Below are 27,157 nucleotides of genomic sequence, written 5' to 3'. Positions count from 1 at the left end.
ATTTCTATAACAAACCAGTATTCACAGTTATAGAACCTGTAGAACACCCCTAAAAATTCAGACAGCACATATGAAGCTGATACAGCAGCTCCAAACTAAAGCAAAAGAACAGCCCACATGTAAGGAACATTATCCCCAACTACAGTTGAGCAGAACAGTTCACATCCCCACCTTTCTGCACAGACTGCAGAGCTTTGTGGATAGTGTTGGTGTTTCACTACAGACCTGAAAAACAAAGAACTCATGCAGTTTTACTGGGGTGTTAAAGAAAAACAATAAATGGGCTTGCAGAATGTAAAACGATGCACTGGTTAAACAAAATCAATTAAGAGGGGAAGACCGACTCTCCATAAACATACAAACAGTCAAAAATGTACACAAATGTGATTTTTAGTCATTTTTACATTTGCACACATACTTGGCCCCATACACACCCCCCCCCCCCCCCCCCCCCCCACACACACACACCCCAACCACCCCCCACCCCCCACACACCCCCCTCAATGCTGGCTTTCGGTGGACGCAGAGCGAGAGCGAGACTGCTTCTTCGGGGCGGAGGGTGACGGCGATCTGGAGCGGGAGGGTGACTGCGCTTCGGAGCGTCCGGCTGATGGCTTCTTCTCTGGCGAGCGGCTGGCAGAGCGCGAGCGGCTCCTGGACCGCTTGCTGTCACGCTCCCTGTCACGGCTCCGGCTGCGGCTGGCTGACTTGGAGCGGGATCGGGATCGGGATCGGGAGGAGCTACGGGACCGGCTTCTGCTATGGCTGGGAAAGGACAATTCAGATTAATTAACATGCTTGACTTCCAACGTGGCGTCAGCCAGAGAGAAATGGTGCCATGAGCAGCACGTGTTAAAACCATAAATGTCTCCCAAGGCTCAGGGCCCAGCAGGCAGGCCACCTGTTCCAGCTCCCAGCACATTAACAATGAAGAGCTCTCTGGTGCTTGATTACACGGGTGCAGGTGACGAGAAGGAGGAACAGGAAAAACCTGCTCTGACGGAGCCTATGAAGCCTGTGGGACCCTCCAGAACAGCCATTTCAAGGTTCAACATTGCCTACTGCTACCACTGCCAGTCATGCACAGGGGCTGACGGAAGGAAAGAGGGGCCCTGAAGGAAGCTTGGTGAGCATGTTCAGAGAATTATTTCCGTCGCTGGTGGTAAATTTGTCTGGAATTTAATGTACTTCATTTCTTTACTTGTAAATTTGTATACAGCCAAGCTGGTTTATATCCTATTTATTAAGCCATTTATTTGATGCATGTTTGTGATATTTACAGTTCTGGTCCACTGTGTGCACGTGCACATGCAAGAACGCTACACACCTCCTCTTCCGGTCCTCGTACAGCTTCAGCTTGCGGCCGTTCAGGTCTGTGCCGTCCAGCTTCTCGATGGCGTTTTTCATATCACTGCGGGTGGCAAACTCAACTACCCTAAACACAAACACACCAGCAACATTCAGGAACATTTAGCAGCACCTCACTATAAATGCTGTAGGAAACTTACCCCTCGTTCTTGTTGGTTCTATGGGCATCCACAAATGTCACATCTCCCACCTTTCTCATCAGGTCTTTCAGGTCCTACAGCAAAGCAGGTGAACACTCAGTGATGCGCACCACACCCCAGCCACACACACTCCGACACAAACAGTGTAAACACACAGCCTTTTAAACACACTGCTTCCCGCAGCCACACCTGACTGATCACTAACAGGCCTAAAGTGTGCACTCGTGGTATAGTGTGCACTTCTAGCAATCTCCCTTCACAAGTACCTTGATCAAGTGCCCATTAAACATAGCTCACCCACAAAGCAAGATGGTAATTTGATAATTTGCTCCAGCCACTGCTGATATTCAGTGCAATGGTGGAGGTTATGCTTGAACTCTTAAATTTGTAACAAGAGCCTAATGAAAGCAAGACAAAATTGCCTTACTGTTTTAGAACCAAATTTACACTTCCAGGGTTGGGCAAACAATTTGAAAGTAGTAATGACGGCTAACCACTAAATACACTGTCCTAAATACAGCAACAAAGTTGGTTAAAATACATGAGAAAGTAACCAATTCACAATAGATTTAGAAAACATTTTGAAAAGGCACATGTGAAACAGCTATGCTAGCTACTGCCAATAACAGTCGCCCTGTTACAGTATTACAGGTTGGTGATGTTCTTCACACGAAATTGCCCTTCAGGGAGGCAAGGTAAATGCTAAGCATTTGAACAAAATGGCCAACTATTACTGTTGGACCATGCTGAGTTCTTGTAACCCCCCACACCCCGATTCAATATTTTGTTTTTTTCTAGATTCAATATCTACACAATTTGCTTCTGACTAGAACAGGAACAAGATAAATAGCTATCTTGGTAGTCAGCCCTAGCTAGCAACCCAAATATAGCAGTCTCCTACCTAGATAAGATAGTGGGATTTTTATTTTTATATGGTGCACTTTGAGAGCTAGCGATTGAATGATTTGAAGAAAGTTGATACTTCGATATCGCTGTTTATTCCATTGTCCGTGCAAGACTTGCCCAATAGCTGTGCTTTCAGGGTCCGATATCAAACAAAGTCAACTTGCATTTGAATGCCATTAAACTTGTACTTTGCTTCAAGATTAAGCGTTAAAACAACCCACAACAATTGTGTGTCTTAAAATTCAGACCAACCCAACCCCACCCCCGCCCCCAAAACAAAACCACAAACTATTTAATTGTGCCTTTTCAAAATGTCAAGTGGACTGAAAACGGACAGCTAGCAAACGTTCGTTGCTACTGTCCTTACATGTATATCAGTTACAACCCAACCCTGTTTATGTCATTACTGACTGGTTTAAAATATACTTTCATGGCCTTTAACGCATTTCCATTTGTTTTGAACAGAGAAATCACGCACTACTTAATGACCGCACCAAAAAGATGGATGTTTAACTAAATGCCAGTGCGGCTTAGTTTTGGCGTTTTTCTCCAGAACGAGTCATTAACCCACCCAATAACATTGCACCTACATTAAGGCTCCCAAACCCTCATCCATGTAATCTATCAGTGTGTTGAGCTACTTACCGTTCCAAACCACAGAAGCCATTAGCAAAGAGCCACGTGTCCAAATAGCAAACGGAACCAATGCAGTTTAAACGACCTCAGCCTCGAGCCCTCCAGCCTCCACACGCACGGACCCACCAGAGACAGCGAGAGGAGTGTGCGCCCCTCCCCCCGCTTCTGCACCAGCAGAACATGACCCAAACGGGGGGCGGCGAGGGGGGGCGTGGGGCGGATTTGAGACCACAGACCCTCCAGAGTGGCTACCCATGTCCTCTAAGGCTATCCTGCGCTACAGCTCTTTCGCCCGCTACGGGGCCCAGCCAAGAATTAGACCAGCCGCAACTGCGTGTAGGGAGAGGCACCACATGGACACTATTCAGAACACAACCAGAAGAGGGCGCTATGCACCTCGGGGGCTGTGCATGCAACTCCATTTAAAGAATAGCAGAGCACAGCTGTTAAAGAAAAGGTTTGGGGAAAAAAATTTGTCTCAGTTAGATGACCTTTCAGCATTTGGAAAATCATCATAAATAAGTTCAATTAAGGCAAAGAGATATAGGAATTTATATTAATTATCAGTTATATAAAAAGAATGATTACTGGTTACAAAGTTTTGTGATGAAAAATTCTAATTTCACCTTATTGTAGTGGAGTGAGTACATAAGAGGCTTTCTAAAAAAAAAAGTGGTGGTTAAAAAAAAAAGAAAAAAGCAGAGAGTTTGAAAGGGGGCTGCAACAGCACGTTCGCATGTCGTACCTGCCAACTGATCCGGGACGACAGATTCTCTACGATGATTCTGTGTTCCGTCCTAACAGGAGGCCCATACCTGGGGCAGAAATTGTAGTGAGTTCTAGGGGCAAACGGTACCATCAACGCCTCCCTTGTAACAGCCATTCTCTTGCTTCACCAGCTGGGCATCCTCACCTGGAGCCCCCACTGCGGGACTGGCGGTATCCTCCAAACCGCGGGGAGAAGCGCCCGCCCATGCCTGGGCCTCCCCCTCTGCCTCGGCGGGACCGAGCGTGCTCAATGGTCACCCTGGGTGTCGCAGACGAGAAAAGTCAGTGAGGTCTAAAAATGCAGCTACATGGCCACTCGTCAGCGCAAAGAGAATGCCCTCGGGCCTGGTAACGCCAACCCACCTCTCACTACACAGCTCTTTTCCGTTAAGTTCGTACACTGCGTCATCCGCATCCCTGTGGTCATCAAACTCCTGCAAACAACATGGTCAAGTCCAGTGCTTATTTTGAGATTGTAAACATCTTAGGAATGTGTGTGTGACTGCCTACGCTCATGTCACAAGGTTGCAGTGGTAAAGACCTGGGGTTTTTTTTTTTTTTCGGCCGAACACGCTACAGATGTCTTCAAAGGTGAATGAACAGAAGGCCCATCAGATATTATGCCTAATCAGCACCCTGACTCGTCATATCACAGATGTGCCAACTGAAGATCTGACATTTTTTGATAAATCAAACAGCCTACCAGAAGACATAACCTTTGTAATGAAGGCAAGCGGAGTAAATCAAAAATGTTTAATAAAAACATGACAAACCAGACACCTGGTGATCTGTACAGTTAGCTTGCTCGTTAGCTTGCTAATGCCACTTTTTCTCTAGTATAGGGGGCACTGTCAGTCGTTACACCAAAGCATGACTATGGTATGCAAATGAACACAAGTATTCTACAGCATACAAGAACTTATGCTACCTGTACCAAAAAAGGTGAGACCAAAGCATGAGCTCTGTAGTTCATTAATTTTATTGCTACTGAATGTCTTGCAAATGCATGTGCCTCCTGCAAACTTTACTGACTTCAAAAACATGTCTAAGGGCAAAGGTCCGACCAAATTTGGATCAATTGCAGATGCAAACAAACACCGTCTACACAGATCTGCTTGGACCTGAGGTGGGGAAATCACATTTGGTGCCGTGTTGTAATGTGAATGGTCTTGCGGTGCCTACCACAAAGCCAAAGCCATTTTTCAGGTTGATCTCCCGGATGCGTCCGTAGCCCTTGAAGAACTTCTCGACGTCTCTCTCCCGAGCGTGCGGGCTTAGACGACCAATGAACACACGACATCCGCTCATGTTGTAACCTTAGTCAAACTAACGGAGAGATTCTGCTTAAAGATCAGTATATCCGTGGGTGCGTGGCCTGCCATTAGCAAATACAGTTCAGCCATCTTTTCCCAGACCAAGTTAGGTGTTCACAAACAGGTCAAAGTCAAAAGCGTGCAAAAGCCTAATCTCCCAAAGAGCACGTGTTTAATATTTAACTTTAGAACTTTTAACCTAGCTGTGTTGGCTAGTTAGCTAGCGTTACAACTAACCAAATGTTAGGGTTAGGAATCGGAATCGTTATAAGCTGACGCTAGTTAGCCAGCCTGCCCATTACATTGTAGGCCGGATGATAACGGACCTCATATTTATTTTAAAAATACATTTTAAGTTACCTAGTTAATAAATCTTAGCTTGTTAGCTTACCATCCGTCAACAACAGAACGCCATGTCATCAAGAGTAGGTTAGGCCTACTAGCGTTAGCTAACTCGCATGCGTTTTTTTCGATTTGCGAAAATGTCCATTAGCTAACTAGGTAGCCATTACACTTAAACAAACTACAAACTAACAACCATAACTAACGAGTTAGAGCTAAACAAACGCTGACCGTATTTGCTGGCTAACTTAACCTATATATTAGCTTAGCTAGCTCATTCGAGGCTAGCCAGTATAAATGGTGTCCAATTCATGATACCAAGACAGCAAACATTTAATCACAAGACGACCCTAAAACCAGCTAGGTTTATTCTAACGGAAATGTTTTGGATCATTCTAATAATTGGTTTTTCATATTAACAGCCGATTACAGGCATTTTTCTCACCTCTGCGTCTTCTCGCAATGACAAAATGGCGTCTTCGAGTGAAGCTGCAAGCAAGTCTGGATGGTTTTATGCCTTCTGGCGAGGGGGATGGGCAAGTGTAGGAGGTGCAGAGTCTATATTACCATATTTACCCAATAAACCACAACTTTTATATATATATATATATATATATATATATATATATATATATATATATATATATATATATATATATATATATATATATAAAAACACACACACACACACACACACACTTTTTTTGGGGGGGGGTTGTTTGGTTTTTTTTGTTTTTTGCGCGCGCATGATTCCACTGTTAACAGACCGGATATTCGTTCGTGTTTAAAAGTGGGAGGATTCGGATCCCGAAATGCCCTGGGTGTGTAGAGCTTATTTCATATGTAAGTTTTTAGAATGTATAAAAGAAAGCCGTAGCTATTAGCCAAATCCTGGTGGAGTACGACACACAACTGTGGCAGTCACTAATGTCCAATTTTAAATCAAGGTGCAGCTTCATTGCACATGGAGAAAGGTGCACACATTCTCTGCTTAAATCTAAGACATTTCTGCTTGGTAGACATAGGGCAATAAGGCTTGAACAGCGTCTTTGTTCTAACTAAATGAAACATTAAAAACTAAATGAAACATTTCTCTTTTCAAAGGAAGTATTATTTGTGTGTTGGCTAGGCTAAAGATTTTCAAGGAAATAAAAAGTAACAATTTGAGCAGGTAAAATGTTACTTTCAGTCATTTATTCTGCTCGGAATTCATAAAATTTTGTGATATTATCATCTGGTTCATAAAAGTAAATACCAGTCAAGGTTAAAACTGACAGTAATACAAAAGGATGTCTCAAATGAACTAGAAGAATGTTAGAGAATCAATATCCAATCCAAACAAAAAGCATTCCCAAAGGGATGAAATAGGAATAAAATAACAGAAACCCAAAGGTGTGAGCATACTTATTAATGAATAGAAAGTATATATACTGACATACAAATGTATAAATCAGTAATAGTGGCTCATAAGTCTTTGGTGGCCAGGTGATTAGCAGTTTAACACCTATAGCCACCTTTAAATCCATATCAGTCTCTTTTATATGTAAGAGATTGGAGGGAAAGTGAATGCAGGGCTTGATTTATATATATCCTGTATCAATAGGAGAGAGGACCACAGCACTTGGTCTGCCATTAAAACATATCAGCGATTGCATGAGCCAGACAACTTTCTAATACTGCACAGTGGGTGAAAAACAAATTCAAAAGTTAAGGATTCACAAGTCTTCTGTGCCTCAGTTACCCAAAGTAAGACAAATTAACAAAGCAATAAATAAATAATACCACTTTGAGTAATGGGCTAAAACCATATCAGCATTACATTCTGGGACATGCCACCTTTTTTCTACTTTCATACATTGTAACCCCAACCCTGGCCCCACACCACTCCACCCCTGCCCCAACTCAATAAGCCTCTCTGCCTTTGTGTGTTGGATCACCAGAGAACAGGAGGTCATTGTTCCTGCTGAACACTTGGTCATCAGCTCATAGTTATATGGTTGCATTTCCATACCAGTTGTGTGTGTTTGTGTGTTTACACCATACTCTTAGTCACACTCATCATTTTCACACATGGTCAAAGAGTTCTTCAGTTCTCTTTAGATGAGGAAAATTAGCACAGCTCTTTGTTAATTAATGCCACTATATTTAACAACATAATCAAGCTCTCTGGATTGAAATGGAAAAATACACACAAATTAAAGTAATAATTCTAAATATAAAAAGATGCTATTTGAAATCATATTATCACATTAAAACATCTTTAGAAAATCAAAACCATTTATCATAACCAAAAGAGAATTTTAAATATCATTCTGAGAGGAAATCCATACAAGTTCACCCCTCCATTACTGGCACATAGTCATGTGAACTGGCTATTAACAGCAAATGTAACTGCCTGTATGTAGTCTCATCTTTAAAATATTTACAAAGTAGAAAAGTGTCCAAATACAACTAATTCTGCTATTTTGAGGTGTGACTTTGCCTAGAAAAATCATTTTTAAAAACAACTACAACAGTTTAGTCTAAAAGTATTGAAGGTTCACAGCAAACCAAACTCCTGTCAGAACCAATCAGTTTACAGTACTATGGAGAAAGGAGGGACAACACTGCAAAAAAGAGACCCATCAGTGGTCAGTCTGAGCTGTCCGTCATTTATGCCTGTGCCCCCGTTAACTGGAAGGAGGGAGGGTCATAAGAAAAGGACAATGCACAATGGTAAATACTGTTGTCCATTCAAGGGAATAACAAAGGCTTAGGGATATTTAGCAGGAGGAATAGGAGGCTTTTAAATCCCTGTTGGCTTCAGTTAATGGGGCGTGACCTTCATCCTCAAGGACAGAGTTTTGAGCTCTGGTGGTCTTCCCAGCTGGTAGGGTGTGCTGTGAACGGCACGGCCTGAAGCATTAGTAGGATGAGAGGTTCAGAATTTGTCTCTGTGTGCACGCATTCACGGGTTGCGCGGGCAAGCTCAGACGCGAGTGTGTCGGCAGCTGTGCGACGTTCCGGACGGTCCCCCGACGGAGGGCTCCTCGTCGCTGGACTCGTGTGTGTGCACGTCGTCTTTGTGCAGGCCCATGCTGATATGGCTCTGCAGGGCGGCAGGCGTGAGCCACTCTTTAGGCAAGCAACTCTGCAAAAATGGAATACAGGAACTGAAATAGGCCAAGCGGTTTACCCAGCGTGGAATCTCCCGCCCACACAGCAACTATAGAGAGAGAGAGAGAGAGAGAGAGAGAGAGAGAGAGAGAGTGAGTGCAATGTCACCATACAGAAAAACTACAACTAACTTTAGTATGCGACAAGCTAAGTGAATGCAGTGGTTAAGTGTTTAAGCTTGTGTCTCAGAAAAAAAAAAACCTGGGTTAGGCAGTGAAGGTGATAGAAAGGGTAGAGCATCAGAGAGAGAAAAGAGGAGCGTGGAAGAAGGGAAGAGGGAGCTGACCTCAGAGAGTGCAGAGGAAAAGTGGTTGCAGTTCTTGTGCATTAGGTGATATGAATTTCCTTTAAACTCCTTGCCCAGTTCCTCCATGATCTTATCTATGTCCTCTTCTGTGAAGTCCGTCGTGCCCAGAGCTACAGCTTCTCTGCGACAGAGAGGGGTGGAGTTAAAGTGTGCTAGCATTTGGGGATTGTGCGCTTTGCAGCTCAAAAGGTTGAGCATGCACATATACATTCGTAGCCAAATGTTTTGGCTGACACAGAGTTTATTGCCTCAGCGTTTTTTGCCAGATATTTATATGGTATAGTGAAATACAATCATAAGCATTTCATAAGTATTTATTTATTTATTTACATTTTATTGAAAAATACATCCAGTATAAGCAAAGACTCAATATTTACAGTTTTGACCCTTCTTTTTTAAGACCTCTGCAATTCGCCTTGGCATGCTGGATATCAGCTTCTGGGCAAAATCTTGACTGATGGGAACCCATTCTTGCCTAATCAGTGCTTGGAATTGATCACAGTTTCTGTGTTTTTGTTTGTCTACCCTACTTTTGAAGACTGATCACAGGTTCTCAATGGGATTGGGATCTGGGGAGTGAATCTATATGCACAGTGAGGCAAAGGTTTTTGGAGGATGGCTTAGTGTCAAGAAGGGCAGCAAAGAAGTCACATCTCTCCATAAAAAAACATCAGTTCCAGACTGACATTCTGCAGAAAGTATAGGGATTGGACTGCAGCGGCCAGGAGTAAAGCGGTTTTCTCTGATGAAGCCCCCTTTAAACTGTTTGGGACATCTGGACAAATGATTGTCCAGAGACGAAAAGGTGAGTGCTACCATGAGTCCTGTGTCATGCCAACAGTAAGGCATCTTGAGACCATTCATGTGTGGGGTTGCTTCTCATCCAAGGGAGTGGGTTTGCTCAAAACTTTACCTAAGAACACTGCCATGAATAAGGAATGGTATCAAAACATCCTCCAAGAGCAACTTCTCCCAATGATCCAGGAGCAATTTGGTGATGAACAATGCTTTTTACTGCATGATGGAGCACCATGTCACAAGGCAAAAGTGATAACCAATTGGCTCGAAGAATAAAACATTGAAATTATGGGTCCATGGCCAGGAAACTCCCCAGATCTTAATGTGGGGGTTAACCTGTGGTTAATCCTCAAAAAGAGGGTGGACAAACAAAAACACAGAAACTGTGATCAACTCCAAGCACTGAGGAAAGAATGGCTTGCCATCTGTCAAGATTTTTTTTTGAGCATGCCAAGGCAAATTGCAGAGGTCTTAAAAAAGAAGGGTCAAAACTGTAAATATTGAGTCTTTGCTTAAACTGGATGTATTTGTCAGTAAAATGTTTTTTAAAAACTTATAAAATGCTTATAATTGTACTTCACTATACCATATAAACACCTGACAATAAAACCTAGGGAGTAAACTTTGTGAAAACCAAAATGTGTGTTAGCGTCAAAGCTTTGGGCCATGTATCTAAGTTTGAATGTATATGCTCATGCATGTTGTGGGGCTGGGTTTGCGTGAGTGTGAGGTTGTGTGTTCAAATCCTAACTTGAATTTGAAGGTCTCCCCAAGCTCAGAGGCATTTCCTGGGTTGATCTCAAAGATGCCACTAAAGGGGTAAGGATGACCACCATATGCAAATTCTAAACAAACAAACAAGGAAAACAGTAGGTAACAGCAAATCACATTTAATTCCACTTTCAATCTCTTACCACTTTCTTTACCTCATTAATAATGATGCCATTGTCTCTGGGGCCCACTCCCTAGGTAGTTACATCTGTGAGACTCAGAAATGTGTGTGACTGTGAATGAGTGAAAGCATGAAATGATTTTTGTATGAATCCAGGATGGAGAGGAGCAGAAGGCCCTGCACGTGTTATGTTCCTGTATGATTGGACCACTCAGTCCGGAGCATGCACACAAACACACGTGCGTGTTCCTGCTCGCAGACACCCACACATACACACATACCTGTAAAATTCTGAAAAAGCTGGCTAATAAAAACACTCAGTCCTCTCTGGTGCAAACATGTTCACAAAAATATTTTTTCATCATTTCAGTGCATTCATTTAAGTTTAGAAATATTTATACCTCTAGTTAAATTAAGTCATTAGATACAATAATCCAATCCGTTTAGATCTGATTTAGGAATAGGCAGTTTAAAGGAGTTAATTTTTTTTACATATTAAACATTTGTTTATACAAGTCATTTTTCAATACAAAACCAAAAAACCTGCCCTGCACAGAGTCATAGTTACTGACCAGCTAGGTTTGGTGTGCGGGACAGGAAAGTGCATGAAAATATGATGAAAGTAGGGTGAAAGGGCAGGGGATGTTCTGGAAGTTAAATAATGGTTGTCCCAGTGTTGACCACACAGTACCTCGGCCATAGATCTCTATTCCTGAGTGGAAGACCCCAATCCCCAGAGTGGAGGTATATTCATTAATCCAGTACTGAGAGAGAGAGAGAGAGAGAGAGAGAGAGAGAGAGAGAGAGAGATATATATTATTAGATGTAATCATTTTTCTACCAAAAAAAAAAAAAAGACCAGTATGTTGCACAGAAAAGCAAAATATTCTAAATTATTTCTCATAATTTACGCATGCATTCGTGCATACAAACACAAGGCTGAATAGTGGAGACAAATTATTTTTGGAGTGTCTGTATAACTCACCACTGTAAGATCCATTACCATCATTGGATGGTGACCAGTTAATAAGAAATTGATGCCTTCTCTTTATTCACTGTTTATCCTTAAAACGTGAAACCACACACCAGTTGCTATACGGCCATTTTAATAATAAACATTAACAGCAAAAACTAACTTAAAAATGTAATTTATTCTGCATGAAGCACAGGTTGTCATACCATTAACTAACAGAGCAGAATATAAACAAGAAAAAACAAACAAACACAAACTTAACAAAACAAGAAATTCTATGATTATGTTTAAAGTTGTAATCAACACTGCCTGTCATCCGACTGCATAACACAGACATGCCGGTTAAGCTTCTTGGGTCTATATCCCACTCAGTCACACTAACTGGTGTATACACAGCAACAGGAGCCAACAGAATTCTGTCAGTGCTACAAGTTCTATACGTTGCTGACCCAAGCAAAACACCAAAGACCCAGCAAAAAGAGAAATTAGTTACACCAATCTCTGTAGTGCGCAATATGACACACTGGTCTCTGAGGATGATGCTATTTGAGTCTTTACAGACAGTTGGAGAAGAGTACAGCCAAGCTTTATACTGACAAATATGGATGTGAAATCAAGATTTGAGCATACCAGCTATTTGAGTACATCCAGAGAGAACTCTCCTTGAATGCATTTGGTTTTCTATTATTCAGGGGGGGGGGGGGGGGCAGCTAGTGCTAGGTGCTTTTACCCCCATCCAACCCCAACACACACACACAAAATATTTTCTGCTTTCTCCCTGTGACACATGGTGCACAAAGAGAAACAGGAGCAGCTGTTTTCCCTGATCCTCTGGGACAGGCAAAACCTCAACACACACACTTGCCTGTGTGTGTGTGTGTGTGTGTCTGGCGGGGGACTTGCTTGTCTTGGTCCCTTGTTCTGCCCTGTGTATATTGGTCACAGTGATTCCCTGCTAAGTGTTGAGTGTGTATGAGATGACTCTCTAGCGTGTATGAGAACCCTTTTCTCAGCCACTTCTGCTCTTTCTGCAGGTACAGCATTACAGTAGCCCTTAGTTGACCCACAAGAACATGAGAGCTGCCACAGATTTTCAGTAAAGCTACTACTGATACAGACTACTTCACAAGCTTACGCAGCACTCTATCACCATCATACCTTATGACAAAGGTATTCCAATCCAGTCCAGGATTTTGTAATCACCGGTAGGTAATTTAACAGTTAATGTAACTAGTTGGCCACTTCATCAGCACATCAGGCTCCTGGGCAGAGGGAGAGGAGAGACTTTGAATTGAGCTACTCCTGTAAGATCTTGTGTGTCCTCCTTCAGCACCTCCACCTCCTCCGCATTCACCTTCTGTTGACCCTCCTCAGCTCCGACCATGACCTCTGACCTCATGCTAGAACAAACCCCACTGCCTGGCTTGACTTTGGAGCACCATCTTATTTGGGCAGCGCCAATCTGAGCCAACCAATGAGCTGAGTTAGTGGGTCCATGAGCCACGTGATAACGCTGCTGCCAGCTCCTTTGAAACATTCTGTTATGATGCGCAAGTCACCAGAGCAAAGAAGAAATACTCTCCCGTGAATGAACCATGGAGGTTCAGGGTCTATATCGCTAAGGGTAGAGACATTTCCCGCTCACCTGTTGCAGTGTGCACCAAACCTAGAATTCCTCAGGACCATCTCAAGGCCTGGGTATCTGGCTTCCTATCCCCAACACCCTCTCACACACAGAGCGCTTTCCCAGAGCGCCACAGTTTGGCATATAAGAAGAAGGACAGATGATATATGCACAGGTTGGTGGCTACACTGCCCTCTGCTGGATAGGAGGGAAAACTAACGTGCACTTATTTACTCATCGATGCGCAATCACTCAGACGTGCTTTTTTTTACCAATGCTGCATTGCATTAGAGATATAAGACTCGAATTATCTGGCAAATGACAACAAACAAGGGGCTACCACATATACAATTTGTTTCAGAACATGTTTTGAAAAGTGTGAGATATTGGTCTTACCATGTCATACACGTTAAGGATAACGGGTTCATTGGCCATTCTTTGATCCTGAGAAAGATATGGAGGCGAGTGCAGTCCTTTTAAAAACGGCGTTATTGCTCTCGAGACAGCAGCACCTCGCGCCACGGTGCACAAGCAGCGTGCGAAGTGGGAGCTTTTGATCAAACAAGGCAAAAGGGAAATATGGCCAACCCGACCTTAATGCGCTACTCCTCCCGGCCAAGACCAAAGTGCCGTTTGCCCAGTTATTTATTTGCTCATTATTTACCAGACTTCGTGCATGTTGGGGATTTGGGCTTAGTCGTATTCTAAAGGGAGAACTGCGGTCAATTTCTAGAGGTAGCTACAGGCAGGGAAAAGAAGAGGGACGACAGCCTTGCTCATTGGTTATCTAGCGTATCTACGGGCACTTGTGGCCTCCCGCCTGCTTACGCGCTGAAGAAGATTTTGGATTCCGGTAACGGGCAAAGGAAGAGTGTGAATCCGCGCGGAAAGTGCGGTGTGAGCAGGCACTGCGTGAGACCGGCGTACGGTCTGTTCACTGTATTACTAGCGTAGACATGGTCCGTATGATCAGCACTGCAGAGATAAAACCTTGATGCCAAAACAGCAGCTTTATCCGTTCCGATCTCGGTTTCAGGTAGCGCGACTGCAGCTGGATACTCTCGTAGCGCGCTCAAATTTCACTTCGAATACTCCCAACAGTAAGATGCCATGTGAAATGAAACTACAAGTACAATTCTGTATATTTCTGTGGGTAAAACGGACTTGGTCGGACGTAGGGGTAGCAGCCGTGAGGGGTGCCTGCGCCGCGGATGTAACTTGGTGCAGTCCGGATTGCAGCATCCATCAGCAGGGTGTGTCCTCATAGAGGCCGCGCTAAGGAAGTCCCGCTCAGATGTCCTCGAGAATCTCCTTCGCGGACTCACCGCTGACGGGTTTAAATTGCAAAACGCGGATCAGAGAAGAGATGACATCACTGAACGAGATATGTCATGAGTGTGGTCCTGCCAAAGGAACGTCTGTACAACAGCATCCACAGAGCGAGTCTTGATTACCTCATCATCGTTACGCAGCGCAATATCCTCATCCCTCGTCTCATCCGCTCTTGATGGCATCGCGGAGGGGAGAGATTATTCGTAATTCCCAGGGGCGTGTCCACATGGGTGGCAGTTGCCATTTCAGAAAAAAAATGTTTTGTCACCCACTCCAATTCATATCCTAAAGTTAAATAATATATCAAATAAAACGAACCATTTTGTCATAATTTTCGTTTCCACGTAAAAATACACATTCCCAATATCGTTCAGCGCACTGTGAATAGACCCGTGTAGCTAGATAAACATGTAAACATTTATCGTTCTTGAAATCAAGAAATGTACGTGGACCTCTTCTATTTTTATTCAACTTTGCACGTTTTTGACGTAGGCCAAACTTTAGATATTTTATTTATCTTTTTATAGAGGCTTTGTCATTGTACACATTCGGTAATAGTAAAAACAAACATACATTACTTAATTTACAAATAAATGCATTTTCTGCTGCTTATTCCTGCATTAGGCTAATACTTTGAACAAGGTTCTTGTAGCTGGTTATTTCTACATGGCCTCTGCAGATTTTAAAGCCTATTTTACAGGTATATTACTCCAATACAATTCTACTAGATTTGATACATCACATTTAGTTCTTCATGTTGATTTAAATAATTATAGTAGCACTATATGTACTGTAACCAGATCCTACAGCACAAATATGAAGTCAATGCAGTATTCATTATATACCCATTCATTTTATAGGTAAAAATCATATATTCCTCAATGCGGTATTGCCTTAAAATAATTAGGTGGTGCCACACTTTAGTGTACTCTTGCTACCCCATGTATAAAATCCTGGACATTGCTAGGTAGTGAACTTTTGTGATTACCTTTCAAAGCAGTCTGTCACAGTTCCTGATAGCTATCACAGTGCAAAAGTGCAAGATAAACTGCTGAACTTTATTAGACCAATCAGTGAATGTCATTATAACAGACCAGGTTTCCCGCCTCTTAATGCAGCCAACTAAACCGCTTCCAGGGCTTTTTTTTGGGAGCATTCTGGTTGATATTGTGTAGTCTAAACACCAGTTTAAACTTTAAGAGTAAAGGACAAAACAAAGAAACACAAATAAATGCTTCATGTTTTTTGGGAATATGTTAAAATTCATGTATTTGGCAGTTAAAACTTAAAGCACTTATGGGAAGCAATGTCTAGTGGATAGTAGCCAGCTGCACATGCAGTTTGTTCTATCAGAAAACAAAGCTTTATTCTGTGTGCATGTGTGTGTGCTGCCAAGGGCCCTGGCGGTCCTTTTACTGAGCAAGCGAAAGAGGTTTTGGTCCCAGGTCTGTTATCAGTTTTTGTGCATGTATGTGTGTGGTCGAGTGTAGTGATCTCTGACTCCTGTCTTGGGACATTCAACTCAGTTGATCTGCTGAGGCCTGTATCGACTTTGCTCTTGACCGATTGATTTCTCATCAGCTAAAGCGTGTGCTGCTTATTTCCTGTGCAGTAACCACACAGACAGGAAAACAGCACAAATCATTCATACACCATTGCATGGCAGAACCCCAAAATCATATGGGTTTGTGAAGGAATCTAGGACATAAAAACACACAATGTTACAAAACAATCTGGGGTTTATTGATAATTGGACCACCTTTGAAGGCAAGCCTGGCCTTTTAAGGTGGGATGGTATCCATCCTATCAGGGAGGGTGCTGCTCTCCTTTCCAGTAACAAGCCATAGTCTTATGACAGACCTAGCTAATCTATGACAGTCCAGAGCAGAGGCCAGGCAGCAGACAAAGGGGCTAATCTAACCATCTGCTGGTTGCTACATGACTTCACATGAGGTTCATCATACTGACACTGTGTTCCCAGAGCTAAGCAGAAATACAGAAAACAAAGAAAAACATGTCTTAATAACCTAATTAGTACTAAAGTTACTGATTCACAGAACACTGCCTGCATCTTTCATCTAAAGTTGGGTTTACTAAATGTTAGATCCCTAACATCTAAAGCGCCAATGATAAATGAAATCTTAACAGAGCATAGATTTAATGTACTTTGTCTAACAGAAACCTGGATCAAGCCAAATGAGTTCATAGCTTTAAAAACAGTGTGTCCTTCTGGCTACAGCTATGTATACCGCGCTTGTCTAACTGGCTGTGGAGGCAGCAATGCAGTTGTTTATACTGACACATTAGGCATAAACCAGAAAGCTGGTTATAATTTTGAATCCTCTGAAATTATTTTTACATTTTGCATAAAGGATGTAGTCAGCGATAAGCCCACCCAGCCTCTTCCACTAAATGGCATCTACAGGCCACCAGGACCCTATTCAGAATTTATTAATGAGTTTGCAGATTTCCTCTCTAATCTAGTTACTTTAGCAGAAAGAGCCATTATTGTTGGTGATTTCAATATTCACTTTGATAGTGCATATACCCCAATCATACAGTCATACTATCCCAGTTTGATGCCAACTCAGACCATTCTTTCATTTCATTTGAACTACATATAAGACACAATATAGTGACCTCGCCTCACTACCACACCAGACGCACGATCACGTCAGCCACTGCACCTACAGTGACTAACACAAAGTGGTTTTCACAAAGTTTGCTGTTTCAGTTTTTATGGTGGCAATTTGCATTATCTCTAGATTGTGAAGTGTAATCAGATGAATTACAATTAATAGCAAAGTCATTCCTTGCCATGAAATTGAACTTATTTATAAAAATTACTGCATTTCAGCCACCGCGTTTCAGCTCAGCCACAAAATGGCCTAATAACATCATTTCAGTGATCTTCTTTTTAGCTCAGGAGAAAGTGTTAACAAGGACAAGGCAGCTGCTATCACTCTGTCATGCTGATTAGAAGAACAGACTGGTTGCTTTAAAAGGGTGGTGGTGCTCGACATTTACTTCTGTTAACCATGGCTACCTCCAAGGAAACACATGCAGTTATCGGTGCATTACAACAAAAGGGCTTTATATGCAAGGACATTGCTGCTTGTAAGATGGCACCTAAATCAACCATCTATCAAATCACCAAGAACTTCAAGGAGAGAGGTTCAATTACACTGAAGAAGGCTTCAGGGCACCCAAGAAAGTCAAGAAACCTTCTCCTAAAGAGGATGCAACTACAGGATCGGGTCACCACCAGTGCAGAGCTTGCTCAGGAATGGCAGAAGGCAGGTGTGAGTGCATCTGCATGGACTTTTTTGGTGAGGGATTTTGGAGGATGCCTTGGTGTCAAGAAGGGCAGCAAAGAAACCACTTCTTCCAAGGAAAAGCATCAAGGACAGGCTGACATTCTGCAGGAAGTAAAGGGATTGGACTACAGAGGACTGGGGTAAAGATTATTTATTTATTTATTTATTTATTTATTATGAAGCTCCCTTCAGACTGTTTGGGACATGTGGACAAATGATTGTGTGGAGAAGAAAAGGTGAGTGCTACCATGAGCCCTGCGTCATGCCAACAGAGAGGCATCCTGAGACTGTGCATGTGTGTGTCCTCCACAAGCAACTTCTCCTTCCACTGTGCTCAATCTTCAAAAAGAGGGTGGACAAACACAAAAACTGTGATCAACTCCAAGCACTGATTAGGCAAGAATGGGTTGCCCTCAGTCAAGATTTTGCCCAGAAGCTGATATCCAGCATGCCAAGGTGAATTGCAGAATGTCAATACTGTAAATGTCTTCACTTAAACTGGATGTATTAAGTTTTAAAAATTATGAAATGCTTATAATTGTATTTCACTATACCATATAAACCTCTGCCAAACAGATCTTAAAACTGAGGCAGTAAACTTTGTAAAAAACAATTTCAGTCTCAACTTTTGGCCATGAATGTAAATTTATTGCAATTCTTCCAGACTTCTTTGCGACTAGGATACCCTCAAACCCCATGGAACTTCATCAAATGACTGAATGAGTATTCTGCTGCACACAAATTAGGGACAAAATTTGTGCCTTAGTATAATGATCATATTTGCAATTTAAAACAAGTCATTAGAAAAATAGAATGTAAATAGTGCCACACTAAACTTGTAGTCTTCCAGCTTGCATGGAAGGAGGGCCTTCTCAAGTATAGAAAAGCACTTATTACAGCTCGGATATCTTATCTCCCAACCCTTAAAAAATAACAAAAATAATCCTAGATTTCTATTTAGTACAATTGCATATCTAACTAGGAAAAAAAATCAACACAAATGCTGAGATTACAACATCACATAGTAATGAGTTCATGAATTTCCTCAATGAGACATTGGGCAGCGACTTAGAAATCAGAACAACCAAGTCAAAAGAGAATCTAGAATCCTTAACCCTATCCAAGAGCCAGAACTTGCATCTCTGATTTCATGCTCAAAATCCTCCACTTGCTTACTAGATTCACTGCCCACACACTTTCTGAAGGAAATCATACCTGAATCCTACCTAACTGAACATTTACTAAATTTAATGAACTCCTCCTTGAACCTTTGCTACATTCCTAAATCATTCAAATTAGCAGTAATCAGACTACTTATCACAAAATCTAACCTCCATCCATGTCAGCTGTCAAACTACAGGCCGATCTCAAACCTTCCATGTATTTCCAAGATCCTAGAAAAACTGTAGCTCAGCAGCTAAGCTCATACCTGAATCAGAACCAGATACATGAAGTCTTTCAGTCAGGATTTAGGCCTCATCGTAATACAGAGACATCACTTATTAAAGTAGTTAATGAGCTGTTGTTGGTTTCTGACCAGGGTTATGTCTCTTTGCTTATATTGCTTGATCTGAGTGCAGCATTTGACACTATTGATCACAACATTTTACTAGACTCAAAAATATTGCTGGGATTAGCCATTTTACATTACAGCATTTAGCTGATGCTTTTATCCAAAGCAACTTACAATTATGACTGAAAACATTGTGAGCAAGTGAGGGTTAAGAGTCTTGCTAAGGACCTAACAGTGGCTACTTGGCAGTGGTGAAGCTTGAACAGGCAATCTTCTGATTACTAGTCAGGTACCTTAATCACTGAGCTACCACTGCCCCATTCCTGATGTAAAGCTTATCTATCTGGTCACTACCAGTTTGTTAAAATAAATGGAGTCTTCTCAACATACAAGGTTAGCTATGGTGTTCTACAAGGATCTGTTCTAGGGCCTCTGCTTTTTTCTTTATATATGCTACCTTTAGGTGACATACGTAAACACTGTGCTAGATCCTACTGCTATCCTGATGGTACTCAGCTATATGTCTCAGCCAAACCAGAGGACATATATCATCTTAGTATTATTGAGGAATGCATAAAGGATGTCAGAAACTGGATGGTATGGTGAGAAACTTTCACTTAATCCTGACAAAACAGAGGTGCTTTTATTAGGCCCAGAGACAGCTAGGTCCTCAGTCTAGAATTATTCAATGAACCTCAATGGTCTCCCAATCAAATCTCCTCTCACAGTTAAAGATTTTGGAGTTATTATGGATCCTAGTCTGTCATTCAAAGCTCATATCAATATTTCTAGGACCACCTTTCTCCACCTCAGGAACATTTCATAGATTAGGAACATACTGTCCTCACATGATGCAGAAAAGCTAGTCCATGTATTTATCACTTCAAGAGTGGACTAGTGTAATGCCATACTGTCTGGCTGTACCATTAATTGCCTAAAAAACCTCCAGATAGTTAAAAGTGCAGCAGTCAGAGTTCTTACTTGAACTAGAAAATTTGATCACATCACTCCTATCTTAGCTACTTTAGTAGTGCTTAGCTATTCCTAGTGCATTACGACCCACCACGTATGCTTAGATCAAAAGGTGCAGGCCCTTTACTAGTACCAAGAATAAGAAAATCTATTGCAGGGGGCAGAGCCTTTTCCTATAAAGGTCTCACGCTATGGAATAACCTTCTTGTAAATGTTTGAGACTAGACACTCAATGTTTAAGGCTAGGCTGAAAATCTGAACAGTCTGTAAAAAATCTGTACTGTCAGGCAGTTTTTTAACTACTTCCCATCTTGGGTACAGGTGTAGATTTGGAGGTCCATGGGCACTGAGAGTTCTGGTAAACTGGGATGTTATGATGCTGTCACTTCACCTCTTTTGTCACTCAAGTTTCTTGACTGAGAGTGGAGGAGTGCTGATGTTCCAGGGTGCCTTCATGCCTGTGGTTCCTTCTGGCTCTTTCCTTTTAACTATGCTGCTATAGCTAGATCTGCTGGAGTCCATCTTTGCACATTATTGTTCACCAATTTACACATCCTTGTATCTGGACATGCCTAATAATCTATTCTCTCTTTCAGCTGAGGTACACCCACCACTGATATTATATTACTGAGCCTCAACCCATCTCAGCTGCCATGGCTACTCCCACCAACCCAGCCCAGCCCAGCACTTCTTCGTTGCCCTTGATGGACGTTCTCATGCGGGATGGGTTTCAGACATGCGCACACCATCGGGACCAGACTAGGACTTCTAGAAAATTGCACTAGACATTAATTGCTTATTTTTTCATTTTATTATTTATTCTGCTCCTTATTGTCTATATTTTTATTATTGTGGTGACTGTTGTCAAAGGGTCTTTGAGTCTTGGTTCTTCTCAAGGTTTCCTGCTCAGGCTCTAGGGAGTTTTTTTCTTGCCACAGTCATCCTTGGCTTGCTCACTGGGGGCTTGGACTGGGACATGTGTGAAGCTGCTTTGTGACATCTGTTGTAAAAGGTGCTATATAAATACATTTGACTTGACATCTGTGAAAAGACAAATGGTAGTAGTGCTGAAGATCTCAGAGTGAGAAAAGACAAGGTGCAAATTATACCTAAATCCAGTTGGCTGTAGAATGAAAAGTCAATTTGGTACACTAAATTTTTAATGTGCATAGGACTGTTGAATATTCATATGCAAGCTGATTTTGAACAGTACACTGTTACGATGTAGGTAACTACACCTCTACTCAAGCTTATCTTGTCTCCCAAGATGCTTAACATGCCTAAGAAGCTCACTCACTCACTTACACACACACACCTGAGACTGAAGATTCTTCTTTGCTTTTACCCCCTGCAAGATTTAGAGTGCATGTGCACTATTGATTTCTGCAAGACACTCACTGGAATACACACACAGATCCATTTACTTGTCTTTCCCTCAGTCTCTCAAAAAGAGATTGCATTAGTTCTCCCAGAAATGGCATGAGAAATGATAGTGAGAGAGCTAGAAGAGGAGAAAGACAGCCCGAGATCCAGCTGTCGTAATGCCGTCTAGGGACTATTAAATCTGGCTGTGGAATCTAATGGAGCTGAATCCACTAGGGATTTAGTTTAGATGCAGAAAGCCTGAGAAGCAGGGGAACTCATTGATTTTGTCCAGGGTATGCACTATGTGTCCACTAGGTGTCATTTGTAAGCCTGCATGTTTTGCTGCACTGGGACCAGCTCCCACTCAGTACCAGGACAGCCTTGCAAATCCAAGCTCTGGATGAACTAAGGATCAGTCTACCAGTGGTTTATGATTCATTCACTGCTGTTCTTATCTAAAAGTGCACAGTTCACTTGAGATGAACGGTTGTCTCACTAGCCCTAGTTTTCCGTGATTTATAATAATTCGAGTAAAAATGCTCAGTAACGCCATGGCTCGTGGGTGGATCTTATCCCAAACCTATGGCCAAGAGTGTGCTGTATTGGTCTGTTCCTGTTAGGCCAGCTGCCTCCCTCATGAGGACTCTGGTTCTGTCTGGGCCAGAGTTACTCACACATGATGTCCCCAGCATGGCTTCCACCAATCCAACACCCCTACCTTGGTCTGTACACATCTCTTCAGAACCAATCAGTCCTCATGAGGAGTAATTTCCCCATTCACTCTAGTGTGCATGGTAGCTGATAGCACACACTCATGGTAAGGCCAAAATCAACAGGATTTATTTACAAGGTCAAAACCAGAGTGCATTTTGACAGATTTATTCTAAAAATAAATTCCATCCCAAACTCATCCAGCAAAGCCTATCCAATGAAACAAAGTGTGGCAAGTGATATTGCAGGCTCCATTTAATGCAAAAGTTTCTTCAGGAGAGCACATAGGACAGTGGCAGAAAGGAACACTATAAGGGATATTTGTCACTGTTAGTCACACATTCTACTTTTTCTGTGGGTACCAGTGCTGGCTAACACTGCCCTGAATACATGAACAGAACAGACAACACTGTTCTAAAGACAGAATTATATGGCAAGGTTGCAGCATACAAATTGTAGCAATTTATTCAAAGAATGATAGACACATTAATTCAACACTCACTTGATGGTGAAAATGTGAAATGAGAGAAGGGCATTCCAGTCAGGATGACATGGCTTTCAGAATCCCCACCCATTTTTCCCCCCAAATTGCTGAACCTCCAAAGCCCCCCCCCCCCCCCCCACACACACACAGAGTGGAGGGAAACTTGGCTACAAGGTCCCCAAAAATATTCCTGCATTTGCACACCAACAAGCAGGGGGCAGTACTGAGTCATAGTAGTTACAATAAAAATCATAAATGCAAATAAAGTATAATTAGACTAGTTAGCTTTACAGGTGAAGGAAAATATCTGTGCAAAGAGTCTCATTATTTTCCCCCTCAGTATAAAGGCACCTCTTCAACAAAAAGGAACTAAGACGTCTGACTTGGATAAGAAACGCTAGCAAGTGTCGATGCAAACCATTTGAGAAAGTGCCCATCCCTTGCCCCCCTTTTGTATCCCCACCAAGTGCCAGATTAGAGCTTGTTGTGATACTGAACTAGCACAAAGTGCAGAAACATGACAGATACGCACTTCGTTCCACCAGGACCAAAAAAAAAAAAACCCAAGTCATCTCCACCGAGACACGATATACACACATCATCAGTTCCGACATCGGAGTCCACCTTCAGTACAGCCAGTGAGAGGAACCTGACCTGGAAAGAAGTGAACATAGGTGTGCACGCGCGTGCATGCGCACACACACACACAAACGCACGCACACGTGGAGCCCTTCCACAGCACTGCTCTGGTCAACAAAGGGCTACTGGGTCATTAAGAATGACTGGCTTCAGCAACCCAGCAGCCAGACAAAAGAGTTTGTCACCATCCAGCTAGTCACAGCATGGCATGCCATGTTTTCATTGCAGCATTAGATTTCGAGAATATGGCCCAGCTCACAGGCATAGCTCAGAGCTAGGAGGTCAACCAGGGGTTCCGCAGGCCAGCCGAAGAGGCGAAGGGTAGAGGGCGGTTCGTGTCCAAGAGGTGGGACCCCTCCCTGGGGCATCTGTGCCTATCTGCAGGGCTTGATCTCTGGATGTCTATCAATACTGTTCATCTCTTTAAAATCAAAACAACTCCCATATCAGCTAACAGCTGCCCCCAGGCTATGACAGGTGTGTCAGAGGTTTGATTATCCATCCATGATTATTTAAATGGTGCTGAGAGAATGATATTAATTTCATTTTTAGGAAACTATGTACTCTTTTAGCTCATTTCCATTTTTATTCCACTGCTATTTTTGGCCCTCAGCAAAATCAGTTTATTTTGCTCATCTTTAAAACTTGTGCATTTGGAAGGTGCTAAAATTATCGCCGGAGCACCCCGTACAGTAAGAATGCTATTCCTCCCACTAGCACTAAGGAAACAAGTGCTGTAGCCATGAAAGGTGAGGACGATTCTCCGTCGGAGCGCGAGCTTGCAGGGCCGTTTGCAGAGAGCCGGGGCTGCAGAGCAGATTACACACACACACACACACACACACACACACACACACAAAAATATTCCCACTATCTCAAGCAATAAACTAGAATGTGGCTGCAAGCCTGGGAGACAGAGGCAGGTAGAGTGAAAGAGTAGGGTAGATGCTGAGAGAGGGACTGGGCATGCAGGAGAGAGGTGGCTGGGGGCCAGGATTCAGCGGCACTCACGCTCTGCAGCACACGCAGATGGACGTCCTCTCCTGCTGACCGGAACAGATCCACTGCAGCACTGTGAGGCAGGTTCTCCAGCTTATACCCATTTATCTAACAAACAAACAAAAACAAACGTCAACAAAACTCCTGTTAGCCAGCCTCAGTCTCTCTCTGCTATCAGTATTGTGCATACAGCAGTGAGACAGGTGTCTACACATCTCCGCACAGCAGAAAGCTTCCAGTTCGCCACAAGTACATTTACCACATCGCAGTTTAGCCAGTACTGAAGTATAATGTTGTCTACTGAACAGTAGTGTTAGTTATTCTTCAGCAGTAAGAGCGACAGGTGTACCGCCAGGATCTTGTCACCCTCCTGCAGTCTGCCATCCAGAGCTGCTGCACCATTCTCTTTGATCTTGGCCACGTAGATGCCACCATCATTGATCACGTACTGCTGATCAGTGCCACCCACAATATTAAAGCCCAGCCCTGGTACACAAAACAAGGTCAGCACGATCACTTAATGTGACTGACTCCAACACAATCACTTTATACAAGTAACTCCTTAAAAGGTTAGTGATGCTCAGGTATTGATGTAGCGCACAAAAACTATTGAAACAGTACACAGTTTTCATAATGAATGAGCAAAACACTTACGAAGAACTACTCAGTTAAAATGGAAGATATTTTGAGACTGATAAATTATAAATCACAAGATATCATCCATGCTTGTTTTTTCTTCTCATGGATTAAAGTACACTTTAATATACTGAAGATGTTTTAAAAAATAAGACTAGAAAAAGATTAAACGAGGAGAATATAAAACAAATAATTATCATACAGAAATATTACAATCAATATAAAAGGACAAAGCACGGACATTTTACATTTAATGTTTCTGCGGTGTCCTGCAAATCCCTCATTTATACAATAGCAGATCAACAAAAAAAGCAACGAGAACTTTACTCTTCTATGCACTTTCGATTTCGATTATCGTTCAAGAGGGCCATATTAATCCAATATTAATCCAAATGTCGGCATCAAACTGACCACTCTTACAAACCTCGTTATAAATACACGATAATTTCATAATAATAAGAGTAGTTTCAAATCTTAACCAGTTAATTTCTGCGAGTGAGCTTGCTAACGTTAGCATAACTATCCATGTGTTCCAGGGAGATTTTTTGCTAGCTTTAGCACAGATTTAATAAGTAGCTAACACTATTGGAACCTTCGTCCTTAGTCTGATTGTTATTAAATCACCGTATTAATTCTTATTATAGCTAGTTGGTAATATAAAGTGACATCCTACTGGCAATTTTAGCACGGACACTATGAATGTAGATACCTAGATAAACGCTAACAATGTTGTTAGCTAACCTAACTAACGTAACTTAGCGACGTCGCCAGGCTATCATAAATTACAGAAATCCTAGCTAACTTCATTAAATCTGGTCAAAGCGCAATAACTAAATAGGTCAACAAGGCAACTAAGGAACTACATGTCCAGTTACCAACCTATATAGCTAACCAACTATCAAATATTTCCCATAATTTCCGAAGCCACTGGCAAAGACTACATTTACCAATGTAGCTATGGTTAGTTGTCTTACTAGCTTGTCCTTTTTTGATGCAATTTAGCTATCGTTAACAGCCTATCTACTAGGTTAGATGCGCTTACATCTGCCTTATTTTACCCCACCTGGAAGAAAAGTACTCACCCGCTGGTCCTCTTCTCAGCTGAATATCTAACGCTGTTGATGTTCTATGAGCAGATCCGTTCATGTTTTATCTAAAAGATTTATTAAACTTACATGAGCTAACGTTACAGAACTTGAATTACAGAACTCTTCCTGCTTACTCCCAGATACTGCTGGGTAAAGTGCGTTTTTACTGCCCTCTAGCGGAGCGGACTATAGGAAATCTCCCGAAATATCCACTGGGCTAACTTTACTTTACAGAACATGGCGGAAAAACTCACCTCAGCCTGTAACGTTTGGGCAAGCCAAAGGCAAAAACGCAATCTTAAAACAGGTGGAAAGATTTATATCGGTTTCAGAAGATGTGGGTCTGATCCGAAGCAATAAAGTCGAGTATGTTTTTCAAACGCCTGACAAAAGGCCACTTACAGGCTCCAGTTTTTTTACTTACTGATGAAAACAACTGCGATTTTACAGAAAGAGCTAACCGATTTACAAGTTCTCCTACGTTGTATAATTGGTACGTTCAACAATTCCATTCAACGTTCCAGTCATTCACCACAAGGGGGCGTGTAAACTATCTTCACTTGCGTAAAAACAGCAGCTTAAAAGAAAGTTAAATGTGAAGATCCAACTTCTCAAAACCGACGAGTACACAAAAAGACTGACCAAGCAATTAAACGAATTAATAAGTAAATAAAATATAGTACGTATATTTCAATCGTTTACTGTAAATTTAGATGTGGCAAGAATTTGTTGACATATGACAGTGCACATATTTTTGTGACATACCCCAAGAAATTGTATTTTAAATATATGTAAGGTTTTCTTGCTGTGCACTTAAAATATTTGTTTATAAACTCCAAAGTAAGTGGTAGAGGAATATAATGGAGTTAAAAGAAGGG

The 27,157-nt window shown here is 42.1% G+C and overlaps 2 protein-coding genes across 4 annotated transcripts; both read right to left on the bottom strand.

The window, feature by feature from the left end:
• Positions 1 to 480: 480 nt before the first annotated feature.
• On the bottom strand, positions 481 to 6,027 carry srsf5a (serine and arginine rich splicing factor 5a). Of its 2 annotated transcripts, none has more exons than XM_035531859.1 (8): positions 5,919 to 6,027; positions 5,001 to 5,144; positions 4,182 to 4,252; positions 3,964 to 4,077; positions 3,796 to 3,847; positions 1,509 to 1,582; positions 1,328 to 1,435; positions 481 to 765 (listed from the first exon to the last, which is right to left on the bottom strand). In XM_035531859.1, the coding sequence occupies exons 2-8, from the start codon at positions 5,124 to 5,126 to the stop codon at positions 501 to 503; spliced, it is 810 nt and encodes a 269-aa protein (XP_035387752.1). In that variant the 5' UTR covers positions 5,127 to 5,144; positions 5,919 to 6,027; the 3' UTR covers positions 481 to 500. The 2 variants fall into 2 exon arrangements, with proteins under 2 accessions (XP_035387752.1, XP_035387751.1); XM_035531858.1 differs by having other exon boundaries at positions 3,796 to 3,865; positions 5,919 to 6,026.
• Positions 6,028 to 6,648: 621 nt separating this feature from the next.
• Positions 6,649 to 26,461, bottom strand: LOC113577743 (deubiquitinase DESI2-like). Of its 2 annotated transcripts, none has more exons than XM_027010583.2 (7): positions 26,274 to 26,461; positions 24,905 to 25,041; positions 24,568 to 24,663; positions 11,318 to 11,390; positions 10,486 to 10,579; positions 8,916 to 9,057; positions 6,649 to 8,678 (listed from the first exon to the last, which is right to left on the bottom strand). In XM_027010583.2, the coding sequence occupies exons 1-7, from the start codon at positions 26,335 to 26,337 to the stop codon at positions 8,442 to 8,444; spliced, it is 843 nt and encodes a 280-aa protein (XP_026866384.1). In that variant the 5' UTR covers positions 26,338 to 26,461; the 3' UTR covers positions 6,649 to 8,441. The 2 variants fall into 2 exon arrangements, with proteins under 2 accessions (XP_026866384.1, XP_026866385.1); XM_027010584.2 differs by having other exon boundaries at positions 6,649 to 8,603; positions 26,274 to 26,460.
• Between the last annotated feature and the right edge of the window lie 696 nt (positions 26,462 to 27,157).

This window comes from Electrophorus electricus, chromosome 11, assembly GCF_013358815.1.
Source record: "Electrophorus electricus isolate fEleEle1 chromosome 11, fEleEle1.pri, whole genome shotgun sequence".
In the NCBI taxonomy this organism is placed as follows: Eukaryota; Metazoa; Chordata; class Actinopteri; order Gymnotiformes; family Gymnotidae; genus Electrophorus; species Electrophorus electricus.
This window is presented reverse-complemented; position numbering and strand designations above follow the sequence as displayed.

What these genes read in the sequence shown, in the direction of transcription:
- srsf5a (XM_035531858.1), bottom strand. Translation starts at nt 5,126, where the DNA reads ATGAGCGGATGTCGTGTGTTCATTGGTCGTCTAAGCCCGCACGCTCGG. An exon ending in TCCCGCAGTGGGGGCTCCAG is followed by an intron (nt 3,866 to 3,963) that starts GTGAGGATGCCC and finishes TTTCTGCCCCAG; the next exon opens with GTATGGGCCTCCTGTTAGGA. An exon ending in AGAACCAACAAGAACGAGGG is followed by an intron (nt 1,436 to 1,508) that starts GTAAGTTTCCTA and finishes GTTTGTGTTTAG; the next exon opens with GGTAGTTGAGTTTGCCACCC.
- LOC113577743 (XM_027010583.2), bottom strand. Translation starts at nt 26,337, where the DNA reads ATGAACGGATCTGCTCATAGAACATCAACAGCGTTAGATATTCAGCTG. An exon ending in GCTGAGAAGAGGACCAGCGG is followed by an intron (nt 25,042 to 26,273) that starts GTGAGTACTTTT and finishes TTTGTGTACCAG; the next exon opens with GGCTGGGCTTTAATATTGTG. An exon ending in AATAGAGATCTATGGCCGAG is followed by an intron (nt 10,580 to 11,317) that starts GTACTGTGTGGT and finishes TTGTTTGTTTAG; the next exon opens with AATTTGCATATGGTGGTCAT.